The following is a 16,905-nucleotide window of genomic DNA, read 5'->3' as shown; positions in this document are numbered from 1 at the left end:
CAGGGGTGTGTGTTTATGTAGTGGGAACTTGGGAAAGGTTTCTCAAGAAGGGTAGGGTTGGAACTGAGAACCGAAGGTAGGTAGGGTTTGGCAAGGTCTGCAGACAGCTAAAGAACATTACATTCCAGGTGGAAGAAACACCGTGTTCCCTCTTTCATGAAAGAATGTGCAGATGGTATCTGGGAGACTATGAGAAAGTGACTTTCCAGGGAGACTTCAGAGGCAGGCTTTCTGTTTACACTGATCTGAATGTCTTTTTCCTGTTCACATCCATTCCTTTCTGCTCATTCTGTTATTCTCTCTAGTCTCCTAGGGCTTATGATGTCAAGTGATACTCTGGTCCTTTTCTTGTCCCTGTTTTATGTATGGATTTGATATTTCCTAATTTGCTTATCCAAGCCTCAGGGGCTCATGAGTGTCTATTTTTAAATTTTATTTTATATTCTCTCTGCTCCACATTACACAGACTCTACACAACTGTGTTCTTGATGTTCCTGAAATATAAATGCTTAATAGATGCTTATTTTCTGATGAAAAACGATTTTATGAGAGTCCCAGTTGTAATATGTAGGTAATTGAGATGCTCGATTCACCAAATTCATAAAAATACTGCCATAATCAAGTGAAATAACAACTGGCTGGGCTTCTTCAAAGTGAGCCTGACAGAAAAGACTGTCATTTATTTTGCTTCATGTTTTAGACACTACTTCCCTTGTAATCCTTTATACCCCAGTGGTAGAGTATTTTGCTTGTGCAACATATAATTATAAAATTAAGAAATGTCCTTAAATGCCATATGTTGCTTCATTCTCCTCAAAACTGAGCCAGTTTTGTTTGAATAACTCCAGTGACAGAGGACTCACTTCCTCATACCCCCTGCTCTTTCATTTCTAGGACATGTCCCTTACGTTGGCCCTAAATGCGCCTTGTTCTAGGTCAGTGACTGCCAGTGGGGAAGGGCCATAACTCTGTGATTTGGCAAGGCACGGACACATTTTTGGATGTCACAACTTTACAACTTGAGGTGTTGCTGGCATCCAGTCCAGTGGGTGGGGGCCAGTGATGCTGTTAACCCTCCTACAAAGCACAGGGGCAGCCCCAGCCCAATAGTGCCAATGCTGAGGAACGCTGCTCTAGATGCACCTGATTTATCCACAGAAAAATTACAAATTTTTCCATCCAGCAGTCTAATACTTGGACACAGCTAACTGCGCAAAGGCTCTTGTCCCTCCAAGTCCTTTGACTGTTTTTCTAATGCTGTTATGATAAGACCAGCAATTCATGTGTGACTCTTCCCAAAGCATTTAAAAGGAAAGGAGGGAAGCATTGAGGAGGGCAATGCTTCATACAGACTGACCCGGGGTGGACCACGTTGGCACTGTGCACTTGGGTGGAGAAATCATAGAATGGTGTCTTGATGCGCTGTTTGTTCCCCTTGCCCCGTTTAGATAAAATCTGTGAAACTCACTGCAAGGGATTTATTTAGTCTAAGGAGTTATTCTTGTCAGGGAGATGATGTGAGCAATGCGTGGCATGTCCAAATCCATGTCCTGATAAACAAGAATGTTATAATGACCCTCTCCCAGGGTAAGAGGGGTCCCAGGATGTGGATATTGCTAAAAATTCTGTTAAAGCATCTGACTATCTGGGCGCCTGGGTGGCTCAGTTGGTTGAACGACTGCCTTCGGCTCAGGTCATGATCCTGGAGTCCCAGGATCGAGTCCCACATCGGACTCCCTGCTCAGCCTTGAGTCTGCTTCTCCCTCTGAACCTCTTCCCTCTCATGCTCTCTATCTCTCATTCTCTCTCTCTCAAATAAATAAATAAAATCTTTAAAAAAAAAAAAAGCATCTGACTATCCCAGGCATGAGAAAGAGGTAGTGAGATCCTCTCAAGGCTCAAGGGTCTCTTCTGCCCTTTCTATGAGCTCACCTTGTAGATGCCATCTAACCCACGTCCTCATTTGTTGTGAGGTCACTTTAACACTCAAGGACACAGCTGGGTCAACTTATACCTGCCATTTCAGTTAAAATGTGCTCCAGGTTGGCAAGAAAGACTGAAAAAATGATCCAGCCTCTGAAAAGGAGTGAAAAATCCTTCCATTTTTTTGGAAGGATTCAAGGGACATTTTTGAATTGACAGTTGAGCTCTAACTACAGCTTGTTTAAAAGGGCTCAAGCATAAACAGTGCTTCAAAATAGGTGCCATGTAGACAATCGCCCAGCTGAAGGCAACCCACCTGACCCTCTTCTTGAATAAGTAACTGTTTTCCCTCCGAGGGGGTCGGTCGCAGGCTTATGGCGAAGAGCAGAGTCATCTTAAAAGTGCTTTGAAAAGAAACAGATTCACGAGAGGGGGCGAATAGACCCGCTGTATGTTTGCTAATAAAGAAGGATTTTTGATGCTAGCTTTCATTGATTACCCAGTTAAGAAATCAATACTGTTGTTTTATAAAAAGGACAATCACAGACTAGTTTGCACTGCTTAATAAGAACGTTGGGAAAATAATTATTAAGGTCTTCATCCATGGTGATACAGCTTAACTCAGCAAATCATTAAGAATTTCCCCTTTCAGGCAGTTTTCAGTCCCTGCAAACAATACCTAGTGTGTGAGCTAGCCCAGCAGGGGGCATCTCCTCTGCTGGCTTCCAGAGAGTTCTTTTCTGTTAGTGAGGAGATAATGAAAGAAGAGGAAGCTGGAGAGAAAATATCTCCTGGAGCAATCCCACCAATAAAGCAATTTAGGCTCACACGCGGAGATTATTATCATTCTCTAAAATTCTCTCACCAGGCAATTTTGTGACAGAAAACTCTGTGCTGTGGTTTGGGACTGGGCACTACAATTCAATGATAGGAATTCTTAACAGTGGTGGATTCGTGATAGTACATTTCTTCTACAGCTTCACCTTCTTTTTGCCCTCTGCTCAGTTCAAGCAAAGATTCTTTCCAATAAATATTCAGGGAGTCTGAAGTAGTTAAAAATGGATTGCAGTGTTGACTGACGTGAATGAATCTTTGTGGCCACCAGCTACACACTGTCACTACAGTTACCAGAGACCGGGGTCTATGATGAGATTCAGTCCAGGAGCAGTAGGTGAGTGCAAGGGGTACCCTGAAAAAGCCACTCTCCTAAAATGTTTTCTTCCTTAGTGAACAAGAGTGCTTTCATTTCCCCGTTAGAAATGTATCACTTTGGATTGCCTTTGACCATTGGTTTTAAAATTCTTATTAAAAGGTTTGTTTCAAATATATAACACACTTTAATTCCCAGCTCTGTCTCTAAGAGCCCCCTAAGACCTCTCTTCATTCTTGATGCCTAGCTGAAAGCAAGGCCCTGTGGGGAAGGGTGCCTTGGAAAGCTGTCTGGAGTCCAGTGTGTAGACACATCACTGCACCTCCTAGCTTACCTTGGACGGGACCAGTGTGTGGTCTAGTCAGAGCCTGAGTACTCAGGACACCAGGAGGTGTCCTTTTAGGAGGCAGTGAAGCCCTCTTTGTACTTCCTCTCCAGCTCACCCCGTTACTTGTGTCAAGGCCTTTTCCTCTGGCCCCGGGACATTTACCACCATAGTCTAATCGGCCTCCGGCATCTCATTCATACTGTGGCCCACCTAGCCTTTCTCCAGTGCAACTGTCATTCTATCAGTCTTCCTCCAAACCTTTCAAAAAGTCGTTTTTGACCTTGTGAGCCACATAAACATATTCTGAATTGTAGCTACTGTTAATTTCACAGGAGTACTGTACCTGGAGCCAGATTTTAAGTTCCTTGAGGCCACGGCTATGTTCTCTCTTACTTTAGTGGTCTTTCTACCCTTGTCACGGTGCAGGACGCAAAGAAGGGGATATATACAGATTGCCTTGCTGTTGAAGTACATGGGGCTCCAACAGTGGTGTGGCCGCTGGGAGGGCCGTGGAGTTGGTTTGAGGTATGACTCTTCCGCTGACCTTTCCTATCATTGTGGGGGACAAAATAGTTACCGTTTATTGAATCTGTTAGTGTTTTGGTGAGGCATTTCCCACAGATGCTCTCAATTTATCCTCCCAACAACTTCTCAAGATAGATGCTATTTTGCTTATTTTATAGGTAGGCCAGGAAATGATGGATTTGGAATCAAAACCCAAGTCTTTCTGGTGCCAAAATCGATATCCTTTTCATTATAGCATGATACTTTTGGTTTCCTTAGTTATACTATGGAGACAGAAACCATATCAGCATTTGTGACTTTATGGTGATACTGGTCAGAGGAATGAAATAAGCCAGGTCCTTTGATGATTAAGAAGTGGCTTCTTCCCTTGTGAACTTGTACAGGATTTTAATAGCCCAGACTTTTTTTTTTTCTAAACCGATTTGCCTTTTTTTGAGGAGTACATAGGTAGTAAACGAGTAAAATTAGATTTAAAAAGCTCTATGTGCCTGGCACAGTTTGTTAATTACTTTGGATAAATAGGTATTTACACATCTGTTGCAGAATGTTATTTACTGCACTGGGAGAAACTAAGGTCAGAAAAGCATATATGTAATCCCTTACCAGTGGTAATATCAGGTATAATGTAAATATTTATAAAATGATTGACACTCATCTGGTGAAATTATTATTGAAAGATAAGAGATACATATTTTTAATTCTCTCTGCTCAAATAGCAAATCCCATCTCTCCTGATCCAAATATAGAAATAGTGGCAAAATTAACATAATATGCTTTGAGATGTGCAATATTTTCTATCCACCTAATGAAGTCTAAGGGTATTTATGAAAAACCAATTATCCTAATTACTCATAATATGAGGGTGTGTTCTGGAGAAGGAAAGAAATTTGAAGTACCTCATTTAGAAGAGCACAGAATTTTAAATGCAAGGAATCTGGGAGCTAGAAATAAGGTTATTCCAATGCAAATAGAGCCAATTTCAGTGGTTTGTGACATGTAAAGACAGCATAAATGTAATCAGACTTCCTTTATTGCTTGTGGCTTTGATTGTAGTTATTTGGTAGGAGGCAAAGTACATGACTTAGAATCATGGACTTTTATTACTGTGACAAAAAATACTGAACTACAGCTAACATATAGAAATCATGTGGGATGGTTGAAAGAGCACAAAAGTACACAAGATCTGAGTTCTAGTTCTTGAGCTACCTACCAAGGGGTGTTTTCATGAAACCAGTCTTTCCGGGGCTTGGGAAAGTGACAAGATTGAGTTAGACAATATCTCAGCTCTTTTCTGTCTCTAAAATTCCGTGACCCTGTAAGTGAGCATTGCTAGATTTTGAATAAACGTTCCTTCTTTTCCCAACAAAATTACGAGAGCCAATTATCAGCTTTCTTTCTAATTTAAGTTGCATGCTGAATTGTTCCCTTTTTTTCCTTATGGTAGTAATTCAGTGGTTTTTCTGTGTGCATTTTTCAGATTTACACCATGAGAAATTGTTGACGATTAGTCTCTGAACAAAATGATGCCTTAGTAAAAATTCGTGTAAAAAAATAGAGTTTAGATGTTATTTCTTCTCGTGGCTGATGCATCGATGGCTTCAAATCACCACGCCAACTTATCCCCACATCCTTGGTGACATAACTTTGCAACACTTGTTCTGTGGGTAGGACACATTTCTCTGCTCCTTGACTCTGGGCTGAGTCCTGTCTGTTGCTTTGTCTAATGGGCTGCTAGCAGATGCGACACAAGCAGAAGCCTGGAAGGGGCATGTGCAGTGAAGTCTGCATGCCCTTGCACCTCTACCATGTCTCCGAGAAGAACTTGTTTGGGCCAGCTGACTGATTCCAGGTGGAGAATAAGGGACAACCTAGAGTAGAGCCACCCACAGCTGAACCCAGCCTCAATCAGCTCACTCCAGCTGATCTTCAGAATTAAAAACTATAATAATAAATAATTGTTGTTTTAAGTCATGAAATTTTGGGGTAGTTTGCTATGCTACAGTAGCTACCTGATACACTTCTAAACAATTTTCATTGCTAGAGAAATGTTCCTTCTGCAAAGCTGTCTTATCAAATACCCATAGAAGTCATCAGTTATATTGTTAATATCATCCATTAATGAAATCATTAGAATATTTTCTTTTTGTTTCCCCGGGACATAAAACCAAAGAGACATAACATTTTAGCAATAGCACTGGCCAATCTTACCTGTATGGAAACACTGCTGTATGAGCCGCCAATGACCCCTGCAATGAGCAGTGGGATATTTTCTTGAATGGCATAGGATCCATCAGGACACATATACTCAGCTTCATCCACTTTAGTCAAAGATGCCCTGACAAATTCCAGCGATTGCTCTAATGCATAGGTATCCCTTGAACATGTATCCAAAATGTGTACACCCAACTTCACTCCTGGCAGCAAGTAATTGTCTTTGTTGATTTCATCAATAGCAAACAACATGGCTTCCAGGCGTTGGATCCCTCGGTCTTCATTGATTCGCCCACATTCTTCAGTTCCAGTACCTTTTTCATTAATAGGAAACAGACCCCCTAAAACAAGGTCACCTTCTATTTTAATCTCCCTCCTCAGAAAGTTATGGTCTCCTAAAGAGAGTAAAAATCCCTTTGAAAACAAGGCTAACGTAAGAACTTGTAGTCTTGTCAACATCTTCATGAATCCCGTTTCTCTACCTCTGGGAGATATCAATGGATGAAGCCAGTGTTGCCCGCTAGTCTTCCTCTCTCATTTCCAAACTGGATCTTTGGCCTGTCCTTCAAATAAGGGAGGAACAGACTAACAGAGCCTGTCACCAAATTCCTAAAGAGATAAAAAATATATGTACAAAAATGGTAAAGAAAACAACAGTGATTGCATGGATGGCCCCCAATCAGATCTTTGAAGGGATCATGACTCAAGTTAGCATTTAGCAAACACATACTGCATCACTGCACCAGACACTCTCCCACAGACACCCTCACCCAGTCCTTACAACACGCGGCGATATAGACCTCAATCGTTCCATCTCCCAGAAAGGGATCCTGAGGACTAAAGAGGTAAAGTGACTTGACAAAGTGTACCCAGAATGGAGGTAGTGTTTAGACTCTGGTTTTCCTAATGCCAAGTTCAATACTCGATCCACTCAGTCATTGACTTTGCTATTGGTAGGGCAGTAACTTGGATATGAGTCTTGATCCCTTCTCTTTCAGCTCCATTTATAGACGACCCCTTTTTATTCACTCTTTTCTTTCCATTTGGGGACGAAACAAAACACAACGAGAACTCTTTCAGTGTTTCTGCATTTCTACAACCACCTTCCTGCCCTCCCTTCATTTCAGATACTCTCCGCCCACTGCGATCAAGATTCTGCCTTCACTGGGCGCCTGGGTGGCTCAGTTGGTTGGGCGGCTGCCTTCGGCTCAGGTCATGATCCTGGAGTACCGGGATCGAGTCCCACATCGGGCTCCCTGCTCAGCAGGAAGTCTGCTTCTCCCTCTGACCCTCTTCCCTCTCGTGCTCTCTATCTCTCAGTCTCTCTCAAATAAATAAATAAAATCTTTAAAAAAAAAAAAAAAAAAAAAAAAGATTCTGCCTTCACTGATTTAAAAAAAAAAAAAAAAAGAGCTCTGGAAAAAGCTACTACTGATCTACTAGTTTCCAAATCCACTGACCCCATTGTAGTCTTCATTTTACTTGACCTTAATTGAAATTCTGACTCCCTTCTATCTGTTCTAACTTCCTAGGTTTCTGTTCTCTTGCTTCTACATCTCAGATTCCATTGTTGAAGCCCTTCTCCCCAGCCCCACTCCTGTAGGTCATCTAGTTTCACGGTTTCACTATCACTGAAATGACTCCTAGGTTAGCTGCCTCCTAAACAGCTCTGCCTACACATTCCTCTGACATTTCAAGGCCTCTGGGTTATAACTTCTCCCTCATCTCTATGAATGGATCTTCTCTGGACCCAGGTTTTCAAGCCAGAAACCTGCAAGCTGGAGCCCTTCCCGTTTAACTCCTTCCCACACTTAATTAGCCACTAAGTCCTGTAAAGTCTACCTGTTTAACATCTCTCAAAGCCACCGCCTTGTTTATAACCCCACTGTGCTAGGCTTTTGTTTTCGCTAACAGGACCATAGCAGTAGATTCCCATAGAGCTGCTTCAGGCCCTAAAAGCACGTTTTTACGAGTTAGGAAAAGATAACCTTCCTCAAGTACAAAATTTTCAGATTTATTATTGTGTAACTTGTACTACAGATGCTGAGTAAAGTCCATTTGCTGATCTCTGCCTCCTCCAACCAGTGGCAGGCAACTCCCGACGTGGCCCTCACATTTAGAGGAGTATAGTGATTACTAGTATGGGGGTTTGCATAACAAGTTGTAATTTAGGACAGTTCCATAAATCAAGCTTCTTTTTACAAAAAGGCTAGAACATATGCACCTTCTAGGAATCAGACAAAGCCTAGCTATGAGGATCATGTTCTGACAATAGGTTAGGGTCTTCTCAAGGGAGCTTTCCAGAATCCTGGTGTGGAGTGGCCCGGTTGCATGCACACAAACCCAGTGGACCTACTGTTGTACTCCTTGCCACTCAGATGCCGAGCACTAGAGCAAACACTGGCCAGTGCCCTCGCCCTGCCTGTTCACTGCCCTTCTCCCCAGATGATGCAAGCTTACGATTTTTAGAATTGGGTGGGAGAGGTGATAGCAGAGATTCCTGGTGCATTCTCCTGACAGGGTACAGGTGCCTGTCCCTGTGTGTGGTTTGGTGTGCCTGTCCGCTCTCCTGCTTTTGTGCATGATCATGTGGAGTTTTATGAAGGAGGGGGCTCTCCTGGCTGCATCTCAACTTAGGATGTCTGAAAGCCATACCACCTGTGTGCTGTCAGAGAGGTTAGCAAATGTTAATCATCTGAATGGGGTCCCATTAGAGAAGGTACTTGAATAATGCATAATCTTAATTGCTGTTCAGAATGGCCCATCTCCTGTCAATCTGTACTGACTTCCTTTTGCCTCTAGGTTGAAGAATTGACTTTGTCATGCTCTATGATCTTGTCCCTGGCTGGCTCTCAAATCTCACTGCTCGCCAGGCCCATCGTTTCCATCCACCTCTGCCTTCACATCTTATGTCCCAGCTGTTACCGAACCAGGTTTATCTGAGAGGACATCTAGAATGTTGATGGCCCCTTGGTTCTGCTAATGTTTTTCCCTTTGCCACGAATGCCCTTCAATATCCATTTGTCTGGTAAACACCCACTTATCATTTAAAACTCAGTAGTCACCATCAGGAAAGGCCAAGAATTTTTTCCCATCTTCCTTCCCCAGTCAAATCATTTACTTCCTGCTTTATACTTCTACTGTAGCTAGTTCCAGAAATGTTCGCTGTTGCTATTATAATTCTTACTTGTTTCCTTGTCTGCTCATTGGGAATAAATAAAATAGCACAACATTGAGGATTTTTAAGGTATGAAGAAAAAAAGATCAAATCTCAACAACAACAAAAAAACTAGAGACAGGAACTAGTCCAGTACGTGCTTCAACATTTTTGACATTTCTCCCTTCTCACGTTAGCAGTGCCCTTTAAAGCCTGGCTTTCCACGTGCTTTCTGTCCCTTTCGCGTGGAGCAAGTGATGGGTTGTTTTCTTGAGTCATCTGGGTTTTGTTTTGTTTATTTAGGTGTGAGCCTCAGCAATGACAACAGGCAGTCATTGGAATGCTCAGTGTTAGCCTAGAGCCTCTCTGGGAGATCTGCCACAGGGCACCAGAAAGTCTAATAATAATAATCTTTTAAAAAGTTCATACTGTGGTAGGTTTTTTGTTTTGTTTTGTTTTGTATCAATTTCTAGTCTTGCTTTGATCTTTATGTGCAGTTCCCTTTGAAGCAAAACAGCAATGGAAGGCAAAAGACACTGCGATCATTATCGTTAATGATAAAGCAGCAGAAATAGCTCTATAAAATAATTGTTTTATGGACCTAATAAAAGAGAATAGCTAATTAAAAGAAGGTCATCAACACATCTTACCATATATCTATGAAAAAAAGTGTAGATATATTTTGAATTGGAAGAAAGTTTGCTCAAATAATAAAGATGACCTTATGTAAGTTTATGGAAAACTTAATTTTCTCTTAAGAAAATGCTCTTCGCCAAAGCAGACTTGGAAGGGAACATCACATTCCACTGAAAGTCCTAATGCATATCAGTCTACCTGTTTCGCAGGTAGGGGCTGTGTTTTATTTATCATTGTGTATCCAGGGCCTGGGTCAGTGTCTGCCTGCAATCCGGAAGGTACTCAACAAGTACTTCTTGAAGGAATAGAGACATCATGGCTATTATGCTTGCAGATGACTCTTTACTATTTTATTTGTGGCACAGTAAAAGGGAACTAAAGTAGAGAAAGGGGTTATTTTATTTCATCACCTAACTAATCATCCCAAGGGCTCTTATCCTATTATACTCTGATGGTAGAACCGCTAACAGGTAGAACTAGAGGAATTATTCTGTAAAGATGCCGGGGTGTAATGCTGCCTTTGTTATTTGGCAGTTGCTGCTGAGGTGGGACCCTATGAAGCTGGAGGGACGTGGCCTCAGATTGACCTACATTTACTCAAGCGAAAACTTCAGTCAGGAGAATACTAACTTAGGAACATGCATGTTATCCTATTTCAAAGCATCAGAGATGCATCCACTCATCAAATATTTATTGAACACCTACTATGTGTGTGCTAGGCTGTGAGCTGGCTATGCAGAATATAAACTTTAATTGCAAACAAATGGACATTATCTCTGCTGTCAAATGGCATTCTAAATGCTTAGGTATTTTGATTGAGAAAGTGATGGAAAACTACTCATCTCTGTTTCTACCAACTATCACTGTCATTGATGAAATCTTTTTAAAATAATTTTTATTTTTTTTAAAGATTTTATTTGTTCATTTGAGAGAGAGAGAGACAGAGCGAGCACAAGCAGTGGGAGAGGCAGAGGGAGAGGCAGAGGGAGAGGGAGAAGCAGACTCCCGGCTGAGCAGGGAGCCCAATGCAGGTCTTGATCCCAGGACCTGGAGATCATGACCTGAGCCAAAGGCAGACACTTAACTGACTGAGCCACCCGGGCGCCCCTATTCATGAAAATCTTAAAGATAAGTTTACCCATGGGTTTCCTTTAAGGTGGTAATTGTTATTAAGTGCTTGACTCAAAAAGCAATCCATTACATATTACGTATATTATATACGTTTAAAAATTAGATATACAGATCTTAAAAACAAGTTGACTGACAATGTTATGTAAAATATTTTTCCTTTAAGCCCTCTGACAAGGCATATTGGAGTAACATTTAATGTAATCTTAGAGAATTACAAATTAAAAATCAATTAGAGTAATGTTTAAATACACGGTCTTAATATTTTCTTATTTACCTTTTCCTTAAAGCAAAATTTAAGATGATTAAGACCGTAGGGCCATGAATAATTTAAAAACACTTAGCATTATTTAAAATGAAGTCCTAAGAGCTAAAAGAACAGGAAATTAAAATTTAACATGGGAAAATAGACAAACATGCTTAATTTAATGCAACTGTTTATCTCTGAGTAACAGCTTATCGGATTGTGGCAAAGGGCACCAACCACTTCTTTTCAGGTTCCTTTCATTATAAATCAGTCAGCAGCACATTCCCCAGATAAACAGGCTCCCTACTGTAGCCACATTCATATGCAGCTGGAGAACAGTGGCTCTGCAGTCAGAGCTCTCCGTTCAGGGATGATGAGTGATGTGTCAACTATAAACAAGCATGTGTAGCCCTCTCTGTAGGCAACCTGCTCACCAATGTTTTATTAATCGGTGCATTAATAGTATCTCAGAGGTTTGCTGTGAATATAACCCCTGGAATATGTGGGCAAGAAGCATCCGCATGCTCTGCATATGCTAATAGGTATTTTCCTTCCTCTCTTGACTTTGCCCAGGGACACAGTGTCGAAAATGAAATCCAGTTTGACTCAGTGAATAAGTAGTCTATTCAGGGGAGATATAAGGCCAGCCCCCATGTCCACTCCCTCCTAAAAAGAAACCCTTAAGTTGCTGAAGGGCTTTGAGTGTTCAAAGCCTTCGTTGCACAGCCAACTGATCTGGAGAAACTTTAGGATTAGTGATATTGTATGAAATTCGGTTGCACATCTGGTTATAAAATATTCAGCTGCCAGAATTACAGGCAATAAAAGACATGGCCTTTGTCTCTGAACTGCCATTTTTCAGTTGGGTAAACAGAGCCTGTAGCTTACTGACATTTTTAATAGCAGGACGTATCATGCACAATTCTAATTCCTTTACTCTTCCTAGGCAACAAAAGTATTTTTTTTCTAGAAGTCTTTAAGAAATCATTATAAGTAGCTGACTACTTAAAACCCAATAATTTTTAACAAATCTAGCTTAAAACATCTGGCTTAAATTACTCCAACTGTAAGGTAGTCTAATTCCATTTGCTGAATTCCTGTATAGTTTGTGCTATGTTTATCATAATGATCATATTTGGTTTTATATTTATTTGTTTAGGTTTTTTTTAATTGAAATTTAGCAATTGGAAATTGTTCTTTCTTTCTTCCTCATTAGATTGTAAGCTATTGGATATTAAGGACAATGCCTTAGACATTTCTCTACTTCCCATAGTGCCTCACGTATATAGTTGTCACATACAGGTTAAATGATAAATTCCAAGTGCCATGTAAATTTTTGAGAAATTGGTCAGAGGATTGGGAAAATAATTTGGAAATTCCCTGCAGAGAATGAAGAAGATAGCTGAAAAGACCACTTTTCTTTCCTTTTTTTTTTCCCCCCAAAGTGACCTTCTAATAGGTCAAGATTCAACTTTGGTGCTTAGAGAAACTTGACCCAAATAACTCTCAATCTTCCTTTGACTTTGAATTGCTGATTTTTAAGGAAAAAGATATAGAGTAAAACTAGAAAAGTTGAGAGCACTTGGAGAAATTAGAAAGGTTAGGACATACACGGGTGTGAAAAATGAAGAATGAAAAACAACACAGGACCTACAGGTCAGGTTCCATGATGCATGAATGACAAGGTGGAAGAGTGGAGAACAGGCCCATGTATTTAGATTTGAAGTTAAGGAGGAAAGTTTTGCTTTCTCTCAATTTTTTCTAGTTTGAGGAAGTTTGAGATACCACAATATATATAAAATTTCACATAACCAAAAACGTAAGTCAAGTAGTGGAAATGAATTGACCAGACTCTTTCCTGTGATCTTGTTTTATTCACAGTAAAGAGAGAGGAAGGCCCCAAACTCTAGGCGGCTATCTGGAGGAGGGAGATGCTGCCAGTTGGGATGATGGAGCCAGAAAGAGATGTTGATGATTAGAAAAGGAGAAATGCCCACTTCACTGTTTGAACTTTGACCCTCTGCCCCCTGCAAAAAATCACATATACTATTTCCTTTACCCTCTGAATTTAGAAAAGAGTGTTTTTATGAGGTAGGCAAACAGATTTACAGTTGTGCTACACTTTAGTCCTTAGCGTGATTGCTGGTAATTTACTTCCAATCAATAATATTAACTTGCCTCATTCAATATAGAGTATATGAAAGATTTATTCACTTTCGCCAAAGTAAATCTTTACTGTTCTAAACACCAAACGGTATTTTCCTACGTGTGTGTGTGGGTGTGTTTTGCCGTTTCAGCTGCTTTTTCATCCTTAAGTTTCCTAACCTTCTTACAAAGCCTTGGAATTGGAGCCTCCCCAAATTCCCTGCAGTCCACCTTTGTCCTTTTCCTCTTAGAAGCTGCCAACTCTAATAGAAGTTACAGGTTTGTCAGCATGAACAGAAAGTACAGAAACTGGGTTTTCAAAAGCTTGCCCTCTAGCTCTGGACAAAATGGTAAAGGAGAAAAGATGGAGAAATATTCTTCATAGGAGAACATTTTTACCTGTTGGTCATGTGATCTATCAACTGGCTGTTATTTATAATGTTCTATGTGTATATAGTTCTTTCTCTTGAATAATGTCAAAGTATTTTGCACAATGAATTAACTTTTACTTCTTCCTGGTGAGAAAGAATTACATCCTCTATTGCTAAGAAGAGAGTGTGGGGGGAAGAAATTTGTAATGCAAATTGTTCAAGGTAATAGTGAGAAGTAAATACATAATTAGGACCTAAGGAAGTTTTTTTTTTTTTTTAATCATTATTGCCCAATAAAGTCTTACAAAAGAAAACACATGTCAACACATATCATCCTATTTCCCCCCAAATATCACACCCATCTCTCAAATTTTCCTCAGTAGGTAAATGGTAAAATGTCTGAAATACCACCATCTTTGCCTACTGTCAAAGACATTGTTAGAATACTTGTAGCTGGCTTCTGTTTCTGGCCAGTCATAGCAATTGGTATTTAATCTGCCCTCCAGCTGAAAATAGCTATAAAACTGGATAAAACATATAAGAATATAAGGCAAGTTATGACCTTTGAGAGAAAGAAACACATGAGGGAAACTCCATGATTACTCTATGAATTTCCCAACATTCCACGTGGGAGCACATTTCTGCCCTGAGGCAGTGACAGTATTGTTGACCTCAAGAGGCAGAGATTAGAGTTCTTGGCTTCTGAAGTGGTTGCAATTTGTAGGGTAGAAAGCTACACAGAGATGGTGAGCATAAGAACTAGGTGGTGCAAAGGCTGGTTGTGTTATATACAGAGTAAATTCAGTGAGGTCTGGCAGGGATCACCTGCCTGCAAGAAGTTTGAGAGATAAATGTCAATATCAGAGCTCATGCATATCAGAAAATTAATGAAGTTCTATCCCAGCTCCAGTGGAGAGACCACACCAGGCATTATTGTACTTTTAATTAAATTCTCAGAAAGACTACCCTCTATAAGTAAGGGCCAAGCTCAGGGATGAGGGGCATGTTACAGGACTACATCTAAAATAGACCTGCCCTAATGAGACTAAAACTAAGTCTAACGAAACTAAAACTATCCACCAGTTATTTAATTACCTGCTAAGCCAAAACTCAAAACTCTTGAAGGAAGATGATATAATTTAGACTGCCTTCAGTATAATTCCACAATAACTAGTATACAATTAAAAATTGTTTGATATATAAGAAAACAGGAAAATGAGACTCAGAGTACAGAAAGCATTAAATAGAAATAGGCCCTGAAATGACTCCTATTTTGAAATTAGCAGACAAGAACTTTAAGTAAACTATTATAAATATGTTCAAAGATTTAAATATATGAATGAATAGATGAGAAATCTTATGAGAGAATGGAGTGTTTAAAAAAACGGAAATACTAGAACTCAAAAGTACAATATTTAAATATAAAATGTGTGTGAGGGGGCACGACAAATTGGAGATGATAAAATAATAAAAACCAAAAAAACAAAACAAACTTGAAGACAGATGAAAAGAAATAATCCAATCTGACTAGAGAGAGAAAACATTGAAAATTTTGACCAAAGCTTCAGTGTTCACTTGGATGATATTGAGTGGCCTAATACACATGCAACTTGAGTTTACAAAACCAAGGAACTCAGCAAACCCTAAGCAGGATAAATACAAATAAAATTATACTCTAGGCAAATCATAGTCAATTTGTTAAAAGCAAAGACAAAGGGAAAACTTTGAAAACAGAGTAAAAGAGCACATATGTGCAGGGTAACAATATGAATGAGGGCTCACTTTTCATCAAAACCACTGGTGGCCATAACCCAGTGGAATGTGACATCTTTAAGTTCTGCGGGGGGAGGGGAACTGGCCAAGCATCCCCAAGTTCTTTTTCCAGTTAAAATATGCTTCAAGAAGGAAGGTGAAATACAGATTTTTCAGGCAACTAAAAGTGAGAGATTTCATTGCCAGCAGACTTAAAATATGAGAAATGTTAAAGGAATTACTTCAAAGAGGAAATGACACCAGATGGAAATTCAAATGTCTAGGAGGGAATGAAGAGCACCAGAAATGGTAAATGTATGGGTTAATGTAGAATATCCATTAAGTCTAGCTACCAGGTATTGTTAGAATGAGTTTGTGAAGACTATATTTGTCACAAATAAAATATGGTAAGAAAATATGGGTTCCACTACCATTTTGTCTATTATAGTTTGATTTTATTTCTCTTTGTGTATATGTTTGCATTTATCCTAGATCCTGTTAGCTGAAAACCTTTTTGCATCTTCTAGAGTCCTCCTGCTAATAGAGCAATCTCACAATTCAAAGGCCATTCTTCCAAAAGTAAGATAGGTAATACCCAATAACATATTCTTCTTTATGATAAAGCTGCTAATAGAGTCAGTGAAGGATGAAACCCGACTGGTATACACTGGTACAGCTGTACTAGTTGTTAAAGTGTTAAAATAATTCCATTTGGTTGGTGAACAGTAAATCCACTAAGCCCTCTGTATATTCCTCTACTTTCCTGGTTGCTCTGGTTCCTCCTCTGGCATATCTCCATCACTTTTCCCAATTTCCTCATGACCCAACAACAAAAGTGTTAAATTCTGGTACAGGAGGATCTTTAGGTTCCAGCGCCAAAGGTATGGTTGTTGTCTGTTTTCATAACATGATGCTAGTTAAACATTTTGAATATCATTCCTGAATTGACTTGCTGAATAAAATGTTGGGAAATTTGAGGGAAGTTTCAGTTTTAAGCAAAATTCTCATTAACTAGGACAAAACTGGATTTTCCCTTGTAGTTTGACTGATTAGTATCCATTTCTAATCTTTTTTGTAGAAACTGTACCACAATTATTCTTGGGGAACCAACACATATGTTCATAAGGTAGGGTTAATCCATTCCTGGCTTGATAGGTGGCTTGTGATACATATGACGAACCAGAATGTGCTACATGTCCCTGGCCACAGCAATTGGTTCTGGGATGAGTCTGTGACCAAATCATTGCCAACCAGGGTTAATCTGAGAACACTTTTTAGAACCATCAGGAGAAAAGAATCCTCTTTCTGTTAGAGTGACTTAGAGAAATGGAT

General features: G+C 39.9%; 1 protein-coding gene across 2 annotated transcripts in view; it reads right to left on the bottom strand.

The window, feature by feature from the left end:
- The window catches only part of GRM3 (glutamate metabotropic receptor 3), a 212,468-nt gene that overhangs the window by 84,624 nt on the left and 110,939 nt on the right, over positions 1 to 16,905 (bottom strand). For both annotated transcript variants that reach the window (XM_027574239.2, XM_027574240.2), the window contains exon 2: positions 6,135 to 6,746. In XM_027574239.2, coding sequence (XP_027430040.1) covers positions 6,135 to 6,602 — 468 coding nt within the window. In that variant the 5' untranslated portion in view covers positions 6,603 to 6,746. The remainder of the gene's footprint in view (positions 1 to 6,134; positions 6,747 to 16,905) is intronic.

The sequence above is a fragment of the Zalophus californianus genome, chromosome 12 (assembly GCF_009762305.2).
Source record: "Zalophus californianus isolate mZalCal1 chromosome 12, mZalCal1.pri.v2, whole genome shotgun sequence".
Lineage (NCBI taxonomy): Eukaryota > Metazoa > Chordata > Mammalia > Carnivora > Otariidae > Zalophus > Zalophus californianus.
Note: the sequence above shows the minus strand (reverse complement) of the source record. Positions and strands in the feature narration are given on the sequence as shown.